General features: G+C 29.5%; 1 protein-coding gene across 2 annotated transcripts in view; it reads right to left on the bottom strand.

Annotated features, from left to right (window-relative positions):
* The window catches only part of LOC123294915 (integrin alpha-PS2), a 259,591-nt gene that overhangs the window by 139,237 nt on the left and 101,341 nt on the right, over positions 1 to 19,013 (bottom strand). For both annotated transcript variants that reach the window (XM_044876108.1, XM_044876109.1), the window contains exon 3: positions 3,901 to 3,998. In XM_044876108.1, the coding sequence (XP_044732043.1) occupies positions 3,901 to 3,998 (98 nt within the window). The remainder of the gene's footprint in view (positions 1 to 3,900; positions 3,999 to 19,013) is intronic.

The raw sequence follows: 19,013 nt of genomic DNA, 5'->3' as shown, positions 1-19,013 counted from the left end.
TCAGATTAAAACAAAACTGTGGGAACCGTCGAATTTCAATTATCTACAGTCAACCGCTCAAACCATAATATGATTAGAGTCTCACGATTTATTTTAGTCTGGTCATTGCCCAGGGGTTTAGATTGATCAGGAGAATAGTGTAATGAGCTTATCCAATTATTTTCCAGATTTACATACAAAATGTGCATCATTATTATGTTTCTTTACTTTAACAGTTTAACTTAAAATTGTTTTTACTTGCTTTATTTTAAAGTATTCAAAGAAAAAATATGTAAAAAAATTGATTTTGAAAATAATCTTCGCAGTTGAAATGTTTGGAAAATTTTTAAAGATAATATAAATGCCTTTCGTAAAAAGATTCAATAACCCATACAAGCAATCGTATTATAAACTGATGACTGACTTCTATCTAATTCAAAAAGATAGACTCATAAACAAGACAGACTTCAAGCGAGTAAGTAGTTGGTAGTAATTGATGAGATTAAATAGTTATGTCAGTTCAAATAAAAAAAGTAAAACTTATTTTTGTATAGGGTAGCACATTCTTAAATCTGATCATGAATATCTGCTTGTGTTTTTTTCATCTGATAGATATAATGAGCATTATAAAACTTTGAACCAATAAAGAAATTTGATGCTAACACTCTGCGAATTTCTTGTACGCTATAAACTAGTCAAAATAGATTCAAAAATAATCAAAAGCACATTTCTACTTAAATCTGAAAAGCGAAAATTTGGATGTCCATCTGGCGCAGGTGTGTATAAATACCTACTGCAAGGTTAATCGACTTTCAAAAGTCGTTTATATTGAAGAATGATCAATAAAAGAAACAAGATTCGTAACAAGAGTGATAGACTCCCTGGAATATCATAATTTACTCAGATAATTAGGGTGCAATTAATTGCGGTGAGCCAAAACCGAAAACATCAAAGATAGTGAGGCTTTGTCTAGAGGCAGTGTCCCAGATAAGCGACGGTTTAGTCCACTAACGCTTGGTTATCAGCCCCAAAGGAGCTTGCAGCAGGAAAGGTATGCATACATTTTGGAACGAGTCTTTAGTAGAACCTATTCTGCAATTCTGCATAACCAATCGAGTTATAACATGAAAGTGAAAATATTGCCATGAAAAGGATTAAGAAAGGTTAATGGAATTTTTTAGAAAGGGTAACACAATGGACGTTAGGCTTCCAAGTGCTCATTGGAGACAGAACTTAACTAACAAAGATCAGTTTGTATTTGTATTTTAATAAGATAATAATTATAATTTAAGGTATGTATAGTATGACAGCCTGTACATTTAAAAATTGAACAAGACAGGAGTTAGTTTTATATTTATATTATATTTAACAACCGTGAATTGTGATGGTTGTATCAGATTCATTTGTACGTCGTCATCAAATCAACTTGCACAAATCAATATTATCTGTAAATGTGCTTGGTCTTGCTTGCTTCTATTCTATTTCATTTGGATGATGCGATCAATGATAATTTATCAATACCAACGACCACAATTTATTATAAATCTTAACTTATATTTTTATCAAATATTTAAATTCAACGCAAAGATAATTGTACAATTATGCACGAAAAAATTGTACCCAACAGAGCGTTTAACCAAAAAATGTTGTTATTTTCTTTTTTGATCACCTACCCGACCTTAGTTTGAAAAATACTCTCAGTACCAGACAAGCAGTACAAATCGAACAATTGGTGGGAAAGTATTCCTCCTTGTAACGACTAATCGCGAATCTCCCGGTTTTGAAATTTTTTTAGTTATAAAATCATGTGGTCTCCAAATCTAAGTTTATTTATGTATTTGAACCCTATATATTAACATAACGAACTTTATCGAAGATAAGTCGTCCACTTAAAAGGTCATTACGTATTTGCAGTTGCAAATAAAAAAAAGTTCATTTGAGACGACTTGACATATAAAATTGGTTTCTTACAAATAACTTTAAATGAGCTCAAAGAATTTCTCATTCATGTGTACTTCAACTTCAAATCAAGTTTGATTCCTTGTTCAACTCTTCAAATTTTTTTTTTGCTCAAGTAGTGTTTTTTTTACATAAAATATGATTGTATAAAATAAATCATGAATTCTAAAACTCTAAACTGGTTCTAAATTCTACTACACATACACATACACTACATCACATAAAAACTCTTGTGATGAATCATACTCTTCAAGTTCTTTCACTTGTACTTGTAGTTGTTAGTCGATCATCAATCGAATGGGGCGGTCTTGGTCGTTATTAAATATAAGTAATTCACTACAAGTAATATTAAAAGTAAAGTAATGCAATGCTTTTGTTTTTGTTTCATCATCATCAGCATCTGTTTGTTGTAATAATTTGTTGTTTTTTAATATATATAAATAACCTTTGATGTATTACGACTTCCTTTCATTTTACCTATCGTCGTAATATAGATATTAGAATATTTACTAAATAATTTGTGCAAATATTAATATCTAACAGCAGTATAAACTCTACGGTTGTCATAGAATGTAAAGACAGACCACAATGCAAACAAACATTACATAAATAGTCAAAACTAATTGGATACTGGATACTGAGCATTCAGGAATTGGTTGAAATGACAGAGAACTTTAAAAGTCACGCTTTACACAGATAAATAATAATCAGTCAATACTCAAGGTCATAACCTTTAAAAAACAACACATTAGAAAAAACAAAGAGATGTAGAGAAGTAAAGATAGGACCTTTTTCATCACGATGATCAAGACAGTAGAGAAAGAATTAGTACAAGATCCGAATTAGGGTCGACCTTCACCCATCTGTTTACCGAATGAAAGTTATTTTTTATGAAATGTAAAATATTAACAAATATTCCTGTAACGGGTTGCCTAAAAAAATATAGTCAAGACTATTTTTAATATAAATATCAAAACTTGGATAGCTTGTAAACATTATTTTTGACCAATATTTTGTGACCAATCATATGCCACCGTATTTGTAACAAAATTATCTTTATTTAGATATGCGAGTCAATGAATTAACAGATGCACGTAATTACTATTTTCAACTTTTATATATGGGATAATAGAGAATGAAAAAATCGACAATTCAGTCGCTGCATATTTCTTATGGCTTTTACTATTGTTTTATGACCAAAATTCGTTAGATATGCAAGTAAGAGAAAAATTTCAAAAGATTTTACGCTTGATATTTTCACTAAAAGTAGTCTTGACCGCATTTATTTATCCAACCCATTACAGGGATATTTGTTAACATTTTATACTTCATAAAAAATAACATTCATTCGGTAAGCAGATGGGTGAAGGTCGACCCTAATTCGGATCTTAGACTAAATAAGGTTAATATTTAACTTGGTAAAACCGAAACGGGAGTCATGGCATTTCTTGGTGAAATTTTAACTCAGTTTACCCATAATGAATTGAAGTTACCTTGCGAAATTAAAGTTGAACATTCAGCTATTTTTAACCGACTTAAAAAAAAGAGGAAGTTCTCAATTCAATTAGATTTTTTAAATATATGTTACCTCAGAACTTTTGACTGGATGAACCGATTTTGATCATTTTTTATTTAATAGCTGGTTCTTTCCGTGTAGTTCCATTTCAATTTGGTCCAGTTCTGGCAATGGCATTCATGAGAAAACCATATAAGTCTTAAATTTGCATTAAGTATGTCCGGGACAACACTCAATATCACACCAGTGCTATGGATTGTAAAAACCTGACAAATTGACAATATCATGTATTCAAATATTTCAATAAAATAAATAAAAACTTGCGACGCAAAATATTAGGAATCGGCCATACTTGTCATTAAAGTATTTAGTTATGCCATACTTGTATTTTGTACCTTTAAAGAGTATTTTTGTGGCCCTTAACCACAATAAAAGATATAACTTACCACAACAGGACCATCAATTCCAGCACTATTTACAGTTGCTCCAAACCATTGTCTTGATTTAATATCAATTTGTAAATCTTGTGAATTATTATTATGTCCTATAACAAAAAATAAATCAATTATTTATTAGAATATTATTGGTGTCAATGGGTTACTATGTTTTACAAACTCTGCCCAACTACAATTATTAAATTGATATATTATTTATTTATTCCTTATATACATATATTGTATCTATGATATGATATGATATGATATAATTCCCTTCATCGTTCGCTACCTAATTTAAACACATGGATATTAAATATGTTGAAGTCAACAAGGGTTGGGCAGGAAATGTTGTTCAATTTACTTGATTTGCTAACATTCACTAGTTACTAGTCACTAGTCACTAGTGATATGACTGTGAATGTCTTCTTATATTATAGAAATCGATACATAAATAGGTTAAAATAATAATATATTACCTATATTATCATTTTTCTAAATACAACGTGGATTTAAAATGAGACCTTGCAATAATATATCCTAATAATAAGTTTCAAATATTATATAAATCACAATTATATCATGTTTTTAGTTTCCCGATCTCTAAAAACAATTGTAAGAGTATTGAATGTTAGGTAAATATTCTTAATTAATAATTAATAATTTATCCAGATTTTATTATTTTGTTTTTAAATTTTGATTATTTTATGGGCATTTGATCAATTTAAAATTAATTTATCTACGTCCGTGAGATGTGAATCAATTAGTCTACTTATTTTAAATAGTTAATAATGTTCTTAAACCATTAGTTTTGTAATTAACCACTAATAGACAAGGAATTTTAACACATAAAACGTTTTTACCTCTAAAATTTCCGAAGTAAGATGAATTGCGATGCAGTTTTTTGCATTTGGTTCCAGAAGGTATTTATAAACTTTGTGAATATTGCAGATTATTGCAAGTTCTATTTTTGAAATGAAAATGCCCAGGTTCCAGGGAACTGCAAGGAATTTCTTTGACGTCAGATTCGTGTTTAGCGACCCTAAAAACTCCCCAACTAACCAACCATTTTCACTCCTTTTAGTACACACGAGGTAAATTATTTTCCAATAATCTGCTATATTCACAAAGTTTATAAATACCATCTAGAACCTAATGCAAGAAACCGCATCTTGATCCATCTTACTTCGAAAATTTAGAGGTAAAATGCTAAATTTCCTCGTTTATAAAATACTTCTTGTGCGAATATCAAACTGAATTAACTTCACAAACAAACCCAACTTTGGTGAGTAGTGTTGGAAAAGGTCTTTATGGTAGGGTTGACCAGGGGCTCTAATATTAATAAGAAAGTAATTGCAATTATCTAATTTAATGTTTGCAAAAATGATGAAATATCAGCAACTGCATATACGTTTTCCAATTAGAACTTCAATTTTACTTAAAATAACAACCACCGTATACTTTCTCCTGTGATTATATACAGGGTCCGTCACCATATGTGGTACATTGAGTATTTTAAGGCGGTATCAATTTAATTTAATTTAGTATTTCATTGGATATATATATATATAGATAGATATGGACACACAAAGTAGTGGGAGATTTTGGTACATAACAAAAAATAAAAACTATTATATATATAGTATGTGTATATAGTGTGTGTCCATATCTATCTATATACATATATATATCCAATGAAATACTAGTTTTTATTTTTTGTTATGTACCAAAATCTCCCACTACTTAAAAATAACAAATATTATGTGTGTGTATCTATATATATATATATCCAATGAAAACACTAAATTAAATTAAGGCGGTCAAGTTAAAATACTCAATGTTCTACATATGGTGAGGGACCCTGTATATTTAGTTATACTAAATATGGATATTTTTATCTGAACACCAAAAATTTTGTGTGTCACTAAATACTAGGAAGTGCCAAAGGTAAAGCACAAAACACAATCAAGAATTTTTATTATTTTAAAACGCATTGTCAGGATTGTAGCGCTCAAATATTCCTGACTACACCGATATTTGTCTTTAATGAAATCACAAAGTAAACATATTTAGGTTATTATACTATGTATATATGAAATATACATAGTATATTAAGTTTAGTTCCAAGTTTGTAACGCTTAAAAATAATGATGCTAGGAAAAAAGTTTTGTCATAGGTGTTCATAAAATCACCTAATTAGTCCATTTCCGGTTGTCCGTCCGTCCGTCCGCCTGTGGACACGATAACTGAAAAACGAAAAAAGATATCGAGCTGAAATTTTTACAGCGTACTCAGGACGTAAAAAGTGAGGTCAAGTTCGTAAATGAGCATCATAGGTCAATTGGGTCTGGGGTCCGCAGGACCTATCTTGTAAACCGTTAGAGATAGAACAAAAGTTTAAATGTAAAAAATGTTTCTTATCAAAAATTAAACAACTTTTGTTTGAAACATTTTTTCGTAAACATCACTGTTTACCAGTGAGGGCGCGAATTAGGCGGAAATTTTATAATATGTACTATACTTGATTATCAGTTATGTATGTGTCACATGTTTGTATGTGTGATGTGATAACGAAATTAACACTGACTATTCATGGTATTTCAACAATTAACTCAGTCAATTGTTTGTTTTCACTTGTTTAATATAGTTTTATTTCATAATGTTATCAATAGGGTACTTTCGGTAGAGAAAAATGAATTATGAAAGTTGATTAAAATTAAAATTTATGTAGAAATATACTTCAATATTCTGATTTTGAGTCATAAAAACACATTATTGTTTTATTATATTAAAATTTCGTAATTTTTAATCTGTATATCAGTGACCTAAAACACGAGCCGTCATGATGTAATATTATATAGGCAAAAATAATATGCATTAGTTACTAATTTGTTGATAGCTTTCACAGTAATTGTATAATTGTATAGTAATGCTACCATCAACTTTATTTATACATTTAATAATTAAGTAGGTACAAGACTGTTGTTTTTACCAATATTACGTCATCAAAATGGCTGACAGCGTTCTTGCCAGGATAAAAAGGGTTTAGAAATTAACTTAATTTTATGGATAGCGTGCTTATTTTGCCGAAAAATTTTTTTTGTGGCTTTTTATTAGGAAAATCAACATTTTGAAGTACTTTTTCAAACATAGTAGAATACCCTATTTAAGTCCTATGGTTAGGAATAATAACTGATCTTGATTATCAAGGATTACCTATATTATCCAGGCTTAGCTTTTATTTATTTCCATTATATATGAATTTTTGAAGACCACTTTGTGTTTATTCTAGGCGTAGGAATTTTTATGATTATACTAAAAATGATTTAGCATTGGACAGACAGACAGACAAGCATCCTTTATATATTTAACATTTATTTATTATTTATTGTAACGAACAAAAATTTGATAACTATTATTTATGATTAGAATTAGAAAAGAAACAAAACAATGTGCCTATTAAATGTAACAGAATCGTATTTATAAATGAATGGGTTCAGTTAGTAAGTCAAAGAAGAAGGTGTGACAGTGACAACCAAATAAATTATATGTAATTTTTATTTTTATTATTATTTTCTTTCATTAATTTTATTCAAATTCTTGTATTCACCAAAAAACAAACAAGAAAACGTAGATAGAATCCACAAAACATATCATTTGTAATACGCACACCTATCATCATACTCTTTATTTATGTTCATTACATTACATTACCTTAAAAAAATACAAAATTATAATCTCATTTAATATTGATAAATTTAATTTAATTTTTCTTCAAATTTAGTAATTTTTAAAAATTTACCTATTTTAAATTCTTTCTTGTCTTATTTCTATTTTTAATAAGCCAACTTCAAGTAAAAAATTAATAGTTCGATAATATTTAAGTTCAGATGACACTCGAAAAGTATAGAGTATTATACTTAATTTAAAAAATTTTTGAGCGGCCTTTAAATATTAAAATATCGACTTGAAAAATTTTGAGGGTCTTCATTATTTTTAGTGTAAAAAATAGTGGCGCATCGAAAAAAAAATAAATAAAAAAAGCGATTTTTGTAATTTTCCAAAATTTTTGAGCGATATATTTATTTATTTTTTTAATTATTATACATTTTTATGATTATTACAAACCTATAAATAATTATTTTATAGTAATATGATGATTGAAATCGAAATGAAGTTTATATGTTTTGCCCGCCGATCCAAAACCATTTTCGTTTGTATAAGCAAACGCTGTAACGCTCAATCACTTGTAAAAGAGCACTTGTTGTACCCCGTTCTATCTCACGGACCCCGGACAATCTACTAGTCCTCACGCACATCTCTATTTGCTCCGATTCTAATTCCAATTCAAAGCATGGCAATAATATACCATGAACGATATTTTGGAGGCAAGCTAATACCATTATTTTAGTAATTAAATTATCTTTTTCTGATACCATTTTGATTTCTATTCTTCCACTATTATTTAAATATTATTTTTGACAGACAAAATGTTTTTCTCAAATTGTGCTCGGTTTTTGTTATCAAGACCTTAACTAGAGAACTATAACATGGGACACACTCAAATGATTTTCATCGAAACTAGGGTTCAAAACACTGTTCACAGTTCTTCCACCGTTCTACTTTTCCGTTCCAAATTTTGGGTTATAATTTTTGGAATATTTGTTTCATTTGTCTAAATTTTACACATCGAATTAAATTTGTTAAATAATTTACATTATTCATAAAAATATTTACTCCGACGAAATTAATTGTATCGCGGCAACACAATGTATTGCAATGAAATACAATATTTAATAAATGAATATAAAAAGATTTCCAATTGTAAAAGCCTCGTACAGGTTTGGGTACAGGAGTATGTAAGTACCATATTATTTTAAAGAGTATTTGAAATCATTGGATATATATGTTCCAATGCAGTGATAGACAATAGAACTATATTGTTTTTTTATTTTTATGAAGTAAAACAAAATAAAAAAATTATAAAACTAACTAAGGGTCGTGTATGTTTTGAAATTGGCTTGTTATCAAGGCCATACCTTCTTCAAAGTCATCAAGAGTTTAAGTCACTTCTCTGTATATTTACATTTAACATTAACTAAAACATAACTTTAAAAAAATGACCATACGAATAATAATAAAGTTTTTTGTAAAGCTTTTGGAGCGATTTTATCTAAAAAAAAAAAAGTATAGAAATAAATGATTTGTAATTAATTATAATTGTTTGAAGTCCACTGTGTCTGCATTAAAGTTAAAGTACTAGTTAAGGTAAAAATGATAAACATAATAACTTCTTATATTTTTGTTTGAGTGACTGAATAACATTGCGTTAATAATTTATTTCATAAGCATATCAAATTACACAGCTCATTAACTTTCTTTTTGTTGACAGTTTGTTCATTTATTTATTCATTAATTCTAACATTCGTTGCCAGTGTATTTTAATTTGGGGTAGGTAAGAAATGTAAACGTTATTGTCCAATTGAACAGTTATTGTTTTATTGAATACTGAGTAAATTACAAACCACTAGCCTGATATCCGGCTGTTCCACTGGGCTTCAAAGTAAAAAACACCGCTTTATAGCCTCCACCTTTCTTCATATGCATAGTTTTCAATTTTGTTAAATGTAAAATAGTCATAATTAATTGAGTTGACCATGAATGGTTTGACAATTACTAATTTAAATTTTTACAGAATACTTTAATTTATGGTTCAAAATAATGATTATAGATAACCACAAATTACAGATTTCTGTAGAAGTTTTTAAATATATTTTTATAAATTATAGTTCATGTGTTATTCTGAAGTACCTATGAGCTTCATTGCTGTACAGTCTCATTAAAAACCATTCGCTAGTTTTAGCGTGAAAGCGTAACAAACAAACAAACAAGCATCCTTACTTTCGCATTTATAATATATAGAGATAGAAATGAGCCCATAATAAAACAAAATTGCCATCATTATTTTTGCTAGGCTTTTTGAGGATTGAAGAAGGTGTGTTTGGTTATAAAGAAATTTGAAGTTTAAATCGTTGAGTTAATTTAAATCGTTTTTCGATTCTTCCGCTTTTGTCCGTCCTATTTTTTTAATGAAAGTTATAGGCAACAGAAAACGTGGAAAAAAAGAAGTTTGCAACTGTCAAATGGTTGAACAATGGAATGTAATTGTAATTTAATTTTGTAAAACAAAAAAAATATCGAATCCTGCGGGTATGGAGCACTACTTGCACTGGTCTGTTTGATGCATATTTAACACTATGTACTTTTGATTCAATAATTTTGTAAAAGAAACAAAAGTACGGAACCCGTAACTCACACTTGAACAGTTTCTTATTATTATTTTTTATAGCGACAATAGTAAATACACACCCTGTCATAAATTCAACTACCTTACTATTTCGATAAATCAGATACAACCCGCTGCCAAACGGACGGACGTAGAACGGAATCTTAGTCATTTGGGTTCTCGTTGGTAACCCTTCAGGTTCGGAACCCTAAAAAGCAGTTAAGTAAAGTTCTTCAAAATACAACAATCAACAATTAATACAAAAATTCTTTAAATATCATACCCATGCATGGCATGATATTTTATATAATTTGATATTTGTTGCATAGTATTAAAAAGTAATTGGTCCAGAGAATTAGTCTAATAAACAAACTAACATAAGAAGATAATTAACTACTTGCTACCAAATTCTAACAATGACATAATTCAAATCCGTGATCTTTTATCCAAGAATTAAATGATGCATACTATTACAAAAATAATAAAGCGATAAAATATTTTGATCATAGATAAAATAACAGATAATAAATAAAATAAAAAGGGTGACATTCTGGTATTCTAGGCATTCATTGAAATAATATATGGCTAAGTATCTATTAGTATAACAGGTACAGGTACTAGCCACGCTAGAGTATCCAAAAATCAATGAGCGATCTTCTACCAACCAATCTCAAATATTAATTTATATATTTTTTAGCGATCCGATAGATTAAGGAAAAAGTACCTACATCTACAGTTTAAAACCAAAATTTTTACAGTGTTAAATACACCTTAAAGAGTCTAAATGGCCGAGCGGTCTAAGGCGTTAGTTTTAGAACGTTTGACTATTTAGACTTAGGTTGCGGGTTCGAATCCAGGCAGCGGCAGTGTGAACAATTTATAATTAATGGGAGTGCAGAATTGATCACATTGTCATCGCTTGGATAAGAACGAAGTAACCGACTCCACCCACATCAAAAATGTAATTGTAAATATGTTTGTAATTTAATAAATAAAGATTAACAAATAATGATGTGGGTGGCCTTTGTGATTAGACATGCGTCGCAAAAACGGAGGTTAAACCCCCATTATTTATTTATAAATACACCTTAATTCGCTGAACATCATTAAATGATCAAATAAATTTGCTGAACTTTTTAAACTGCCAATTATTTTTATTTCAAATTATTGATAAATGAAAGAAAAAATTTTTTCAATTTATTTTCTAAAAGTTTATGCTTATGGTATATGTAATATTCCGCTCTAATATGGATGTCATCTAACGGCAAACATTATCAAATTGATATAAAAAAAAAAAAACTGACTTTTGGAACCTTAGCTATCTTGTTTATCTGCCATTAAAGTAAAATCAAAGTAGATGGAAGTAAACAACAGTGTCTTTAGATTTCTTCTCAATTTTTTGTTTACTGAAAATAAAAAACTTTTATAAACATAGACACTTCTTTGTGAAAATGTAATAGTATAGTACAAAAAGTGAAATATTGCTAATTTTTTCATTTTAGTAAATAAAATATCAAACTGTGACAGATACGTCATTTCACAGACTTGAGTCATTTAAGAGTTTTAAATAAAACGTTCCGTCTGATCAAGTTTTTGATACTTACATCAGTGTGAGTCGAATCTAAATTCGGATGGGCAACTATTTTATAAGGGCTCGACGCGGGATGATGAATGAGTGTGAGGGAAATGGTTTGAGATTTAATTTTTATTAAACAGTAGCTTGCCCGTGCGAAATTCTGCTTCCGTAGTTGCCGTAAACCGTGGATACTCTGTACCCGTGGCTTAAAGCAACAAACAACAAATTTCGTAGAAAAGTGGTGGAAAAAGTCAAAAGCTCCTAAATTAATGTTAGAAGAACATGAGTATGACAAGTTTAGACTATTGAGAGGGCATTTGTAAAAACTAACATGTTTGCCTAATAAACTTATTATTTAAATTTCTGATATTTTTTCGTTCAAATTATTTGAATAAAGTTTTTTTTTTCTAAGCGGTACATTTTTTGATCGTAAGTACATTTTTCGTCAAACCTAGACATAATAAGCTTGGAAATAAGGAGTGAATCATGGAATTTGATAAAGGAATAAGGAAGATAAAGGTAGCACACAAAAAAATTGCTAGAGTAATAATACATAAGATACCGTACCGAATGTAACAAACAATGTGTAAATAAACATAAATATTATTCGCTTGTAGCAATGCAGCATTGCGTTCGTTATGCATGTTATGTTATTTATAGATTTACTAGAGTGATACCCACTCGCTTCGCTGGGTTTAAAAGTGTTTGTGTGTTGATAAAGATTGCTCCTGCTTATCCCTTTTCTAAAATAATGGTGGGGATTGTTTTACACAGGTAAAATATATTATTTTTTTAAATGTATAATAGTAATTATTCATTGAGTATATCAGAGAAGATGGCCTTGAAATATTTTATATTGACTATTTTTACAGAAATCTATAATTTATGGTAATTTCAAATGTCAAATTAAATTAAATTTTTTTATTTTTTTTTTAAATATATCTTTATATATAAATTATAGTTCATGTGTTATTCTGATATATCAGCTATATTGCTGTACAGTTTTATTAAAAACCATTCGCTAGTTTAAGCGTGAAAGCGTAACAAACAAACAAACAAACAAACAAACATGCATACTTTCACAATTATAATATATAGAGATACTACAGACTCCTTACTTAATAGTCGCATCAATGAATGTTGTTACTCAAGAGTCCTCAAAAACAGCACCGATTTTGATGATTTTTTTTTTCAAAATGATTCTTTTTGTTTAATATTTAAAATCAGAAAAAATCAGAAACATTCATAGGGGGGAAAAATCTGGTGGGGGAAAAGGCAATGTCTCGATTGATATATCGAGGCCCAACCTAAATCGCTAATGATAGAAGTTTGAAATTTCGAGAGGATATTAATTTGTTACTGTAGGCGTCATTTTAGAAAGTATTTTTTGAAATTCATTCCCTAAAGGGGTGAAATATGGGATGAAAGTTTGTATGATAACAAAGACAAACCGTCATATTTGAGTTCACTACTAAACTGATTTTAAAATTCTTTCACCAATAGAATGCTACATCAGGAAGTAACGTGGGCTTTATTTTATTTTCAAAAAAATTAGGACACCGCACCAAAAATAAAAATCCATTAAATAGTGAAACCGAAATTTTTCTGTTCAATTCATAACCGATTTTAAAAATTCTTTCATCTATTGAATGGTACATTATCAGCAATTGGCATGGCCGTATTTTTACAAAAATAATTAGGGATTCGCACTAAAAGTGAAAATTTATTAATTAGTCAATAAAAGTAAAGGTAAGAGAATTGGAGGCTATAACGTCGATAACTGCTAGTTATTTATATTGTTTAAACACTATTTGTGTAGCTTATATAATAAAATCACTCTTGCGTGATTTTTTTCCCCAAAAAAGTATTTTAACTTAATAACAATAAAATGGATTTTTACTTTTGATGCGCAACCCTAACTTTTTTGAAAAAAAAGCCCATGTTAATTGGTGATAATAAGGCATTCTATAGGTGTAATAATTTTTAAAATCGGTTAAGTAGTGAACTCAAAAATGACGGTTTCACTTTTTTATGGATTTTTACTCTTGGTACGGAATTATAATTTTTTTTTAAAATAAAATAAAGAACATTAGTGAGGGCCGAATAATTTATACCTGGGAATCCAAGAACAGTCAATGGATCTTTTTAAAAACTGTGCTACTGCATTGTTTAAAGCTTACTTAAAGAAATTTAAAACAAAAACTTGTGCGATCTTGCTCAAGGGGAGGGAAAATATATGCTGAAAATGACAACGGCAATCGATATAGGAATGTATTCTAAACAAAAAGTGTCATTGAAACATATTTTGGAAAGTTAATACTTTCCGAGTTATTGGCAAAGGAGTTACTTCTTTAAGTAAGCGTTAAACAATGCAGCCGCACAGTTTTTATAAAAATTCATTGACTTTCCCTGGATTTAGTCTTAGGGCTTACGGTGATATTTTCATCGGAAGCTGCATTTTATGCAGAAAGCAAGCCACATTACCCAGTGATACAAGGGACCAATATGAATGATTTCATCCGAGGAAACAAAAATTTCATCCACTGGAATTCAAGATGGCGGAGTTTTTCCGAAATGGCGTCTGCATACTTTAAAAAATTTATAGAATCAAAACGGTTGCAACGATTTAAGTGATTGAGGTGTCAATCGATTCCTATTAACATCTCTAATCAAAAGAAAAACATACCATTTAAAAAAATAAAGATGGCGGCCGAATATTAAGAAAAATGTGCAATTTTTCCATAAATTTTTTCATTCTAGTGAAAATAACAACTAAATATCCTATGATATGGTCTCATATTTTTTATTTAAATAAAACCTGATTATATTAGCTACAAAATAAAAAATTGCTTGACAATCCATCAAGTAGTTTTTGAACTATAAGCATTACAAAAGAAGCGTCTGGTTTTGAAAGCCTTCAGTGCACGTAATGTGATGCAATGTACATACTCCAGTAGACATGTAATTTCTACGTGAAAGGACATGAACATTTTCTATTTGGGGGTACTCTAGGATGTCTATAATAAGTTTTCGACTTTGAGAATCCTGTGCTAACTCGAAGGGGAGGGGCAAGAACACCAAAACTTTCGGACTTTTTACAGTTTTTCGTTTATATCTCGTTACTTAAGCTAATTTTGTGATCTAAGTTGTAGAACATTAAATATTCTAAAATTTGGTATCTAAAAGGATTTTTTGGACTCATTAGTGCCCGAGATACAGCCGATCAAAGGTAGACAAAGTTACTCGAAATGTAAAAAAGTAGCCGAAACATGAAGGTTTTGTCCCTTCTATTTATTACCATCATATCATGTTAATTATATTAATCGCACATCAATATCAACAGTTAAATTCAACTAAGGCCACAGTCCTACCCCCTACCCCCTACCCTTCCCTAACTGCCCTGGAAACTGCAAATCAAAACAATAATCTTGGTCGGCGGAACCTCCTCCCACCCCTTGACATCCTATTGTGTGTATAACGTAAGAGTATTTGATGTGGATGAAGGTTTCTAAAAATGCACTTTTTACATTAAAATGAGAGATCTTCACGTTTGGTGAAGGGGGATAGTTAGGGAAGGGGTAGGACTGTGGCCTTAGTTGAATTTAACTGTTGATATTGATGTGCGATTAACATAATTAACATGATATGATGGTAATAAATAGTTATAGGGACAAAACCTTCATGTTTCGGCTACTTTTTAGATACCAAATTTTAGAAAATTTAATGTTGTACAACTTTGTAAGCGACTATAGATCACAAAATTGGCTTAAGTAACGAGATATAAGCGAAAAACTGCAAAAAGTCCGAAAATTTTGGTGTTTTTGCCCCTCTCCTTCAAGTTAGCACAGGATTCTCAAGGTCGAAAATAATAATTAACTTCGGAGTACTTTCCAAGTAGAAAGTATATGTCTACTGGAGTATGTACAGTGCATCACATTACGTGCAATGAAGGCTTTCAAAACCAGACGCTTCTTTTGTAATGCTTATAGTTCAAAAACTACTTGACGGATTGTCAAGCAATTTTTTATTTTGTAGCTAATATAATCAGGTTTTATTTAAATAAAAAATATGAGACCATATCATAGGATATTTAGCTGTTATTTTCACTAGAATGAAAAAATTTATGGAAAAATTAAACATTTTTCTTAATATTCGGCCGCCATCTTTATTTTTTTAAATGGTATGTTTTTCTTTTGATTAGAGATATTAATAGGAATCGATTGACACCTCAATCACTTAAATCGGTGCAACCGTTTTGATTCTATAAATTTTTTAAAGTATGCTGACGCCATTTTGGAAAAGATCCGCCATCTTGAATTCCAGTGGATGAAATTTGTGTTTCCTCGGATGAAATCATTCATATTGGTCCCTAGTATCACTGGGTAAAGTGGCTTGCTTTCTGCATAAAATGCAATTTCATTTTGCTAAGTCCTATGACTAATTTCGAAATTTTAACATATTTATACCTTACTGCTCTCTGTTACATGTTTTTTGTTGATAATGTAGCATTTTATAGGTGAAACAATTTTTAATATCGGTTAAGCAGAGAACTCAAGAATGACGATTTGTATATATTTTCATCCAAATTTTGATATTCCGTTTCACCCTTTTAGGAGGATAAATTTCGAAAAATCGTAATTTCAAATTTCTACCACTAGGCATTGATATACTGGTCGGTCCGTCGGGCCTTTTCCTCCTCTAGATAATTTCCCCCGTCTGAAAGGTTTCTGATTTTATACAACATATAAAAACAAACATCTAAAAAAAAAAATCATCAAAATGGTAGCTGTTATTAAGGGCTCCCTATGAATAGCTATTTTATGTATTCCTTTATCCGACTATGGTATTGGTTTGGTAGCTAGCTTTAACTATAAACAAATATGTACTTAAGGTATGTTGACATTATTTGCACAAGACCTTTTGTCATTTCAATTACATGCTTATTGTGTAAACATCTCAATATCTCATACATATTAGAGATAGAATTAACTATTTATTATAAGTGTGTTTGTTTTATAACACCTGATGCAACTTATCATCTTTAAATCATTTTTATAGATACCTACCTACCTACAGACTCTGTAGTCTGTACAGTGTACAGTACTGTAAGTACACTATAAACATAGGTAAACATCATAAATACACCATCTGTTCAATTGTAAACATTAGTGTACGAGAATTGGTCGCTTCAATTTGCAGGTTGCAATCTGCTGTTGTTATTTTTTTATTTTAGTTTTTTTTAATAAACAAAGACTTAATTTTTAAAATAGTGCTTGGTAGTAAAATAGATAAAGATAGAGTTATCTGCCAAAATTTAGCCGCAATCACCTTTAATTCAATATTTCCTAATTTTATTTCAAACACAAGAGGTCGCGCCAATTATACCAGATATTTTAATAATTCTTCTTTATAAGTGTTGATTTATCTTTGATTTTCTCCTCTTACTTTTGCAAACAAGGTTAAATTTTGGTGACGACAAGGTTAAGTTTGATGCTAATAACTAACAAAAAGGATACGTCTCTTACGTAAGCCTCATATAAGAATTTTAGACCTTTTCTATCCAGAAAAACTTTGTTTGCAACTATCTCCAAAGCTATTAAAAAAAAAAGTGTAGTTTTTACCAAAAGCACAAAAATGGTATAATCTTCAAGTTCACCGATTTAAATATATAAAAACACAATACATACAAATTTTTAATCGTGTTTTCCTCGGAGCTTGTCAATAATATTTGTTTTGGAAATATTTGAAATCATAATTCTTCTGAGCATAAAATGCTTAAAATTTTTAATGCTAGAGATGTTAGATATCATGTTAGAGATGTAAACTTGTTGTAATGAAATATACTCATCAAACTGTCAACAACAAAAAAAGTTTGTTTGTAAAAATTGATGGGTTGGTCGAATGATCCGTTTAAAATGAGTGTTGCAGGTACTTAGCATTATTATTAACACTTACACAATTAGTGAGTTAATTAGCTTAAAAGTTCACACACATAAGTAAAATAGATTTAGTTTGTACCTAGGTACATGTACATAGGTAGGTAATGATAATGAACATGAATTGATATCAATAAAATCATTTTAAATACAAAATGTACAATTATTCAAAACATGTATTTTATTTATTTCCTGAACTTATTATAAACTTACTATGTGTACGGTAGCCATACATTTCACAGCTTACTGCTTAATGTTATGCATTTATAGCAGATCAAAATAATTAAATTAAATATCTCTCCAAGAAAAATCCTACAAGTTACAGATATGCTCACTCAATTGTTGCATGTACAAGTATATAATTTCAGAACTGGTTCCTCTGGCAAATCGGCAGGAATGTTTTATTCAGCGCAAAACAACACAACAACAAAAATAAGGGCGCTTAACTTAAGGGGCTCATATCCCTTTATGTTTGAAAAATTTGAATGATCGTTAGTAACAATAAATTGATGTTAGTGGGTTCTGTATGACGGAGGCGAAGCGTGGCACTCTGGTCATTTGAAGTCATGGGTACTTTATTGAGTCAATCTGGTTTCTAAAAGTTGTTGTTCTATTTATTCATTCAATATAACATCATACATATAAAGGATAGAACAGTCACTATATCTACGAAAATATTCGTGACCCACCAACAGCCGTCTCTTATTTGTTATTGGCCTAGTTCAGAAGTGTGTACAAGTAAAGTGAACTTTGAGCATTAAAATTTTGAAATAAAAAAGATAGAAGTTCGTAGCGTACATGGCTTCTTTTAAATAGGTACATTTTAGAATGTACCTATCTTATATAATTGATGTTGTGTATGTTTTGTGTTGAAATTTATTTTCTCATACTTTTAGAATACCTTCCACATAATAGTTTTTATAAAATATCAATTATGTGTTTTATTTTAGTTCAGTCTGTTTTTACATTACCTATCTATGTGTATTGTATATACTTCATTTATTGTCTGTCCATTTATGGACAAATTTGTTTTATATTCAATTTTATTTTAATTTACATATACTATACTATGTTTTATATAGTGTCTGTCTTATAATATATAAAAAACAAAAAAACAAACAAACTTTAACATAAATAATCCTAAACGAAAGTCTGTCTCCAAAATTATAAAATCGAACAGACATGTGGGTTAAATCTTTAAACAGATTTATGTTAAAGTTCACATTACTATTGATTGAAAAAGTTATTCGTGGGTTTCTTTTTGTGGGCTAAAAACAGTTTGTGTTTTTAGCAGAATTTGCGCCCTCACAGACAAACAGTGATGTTT

Source organism: Chrysoperla carnea, chromosome 3 (assembly GCF_905475395.1).
Source record: "Chrysoperla carnea chromosome 3, inChrCarn1.1, whole genome shotgun sequence".
Classification (NCBI taxonomy): Eukaryota; Metazoa; Arthropoda; class Insecta; order Neuroptera; family Chrysopidae; genus Chrysoperla; species Chrysoperla carnea.
Note: the sequence above shows the minus strand (reverse complement) of the source record. Positions and strands in the feature narration are given on the sequence as shown.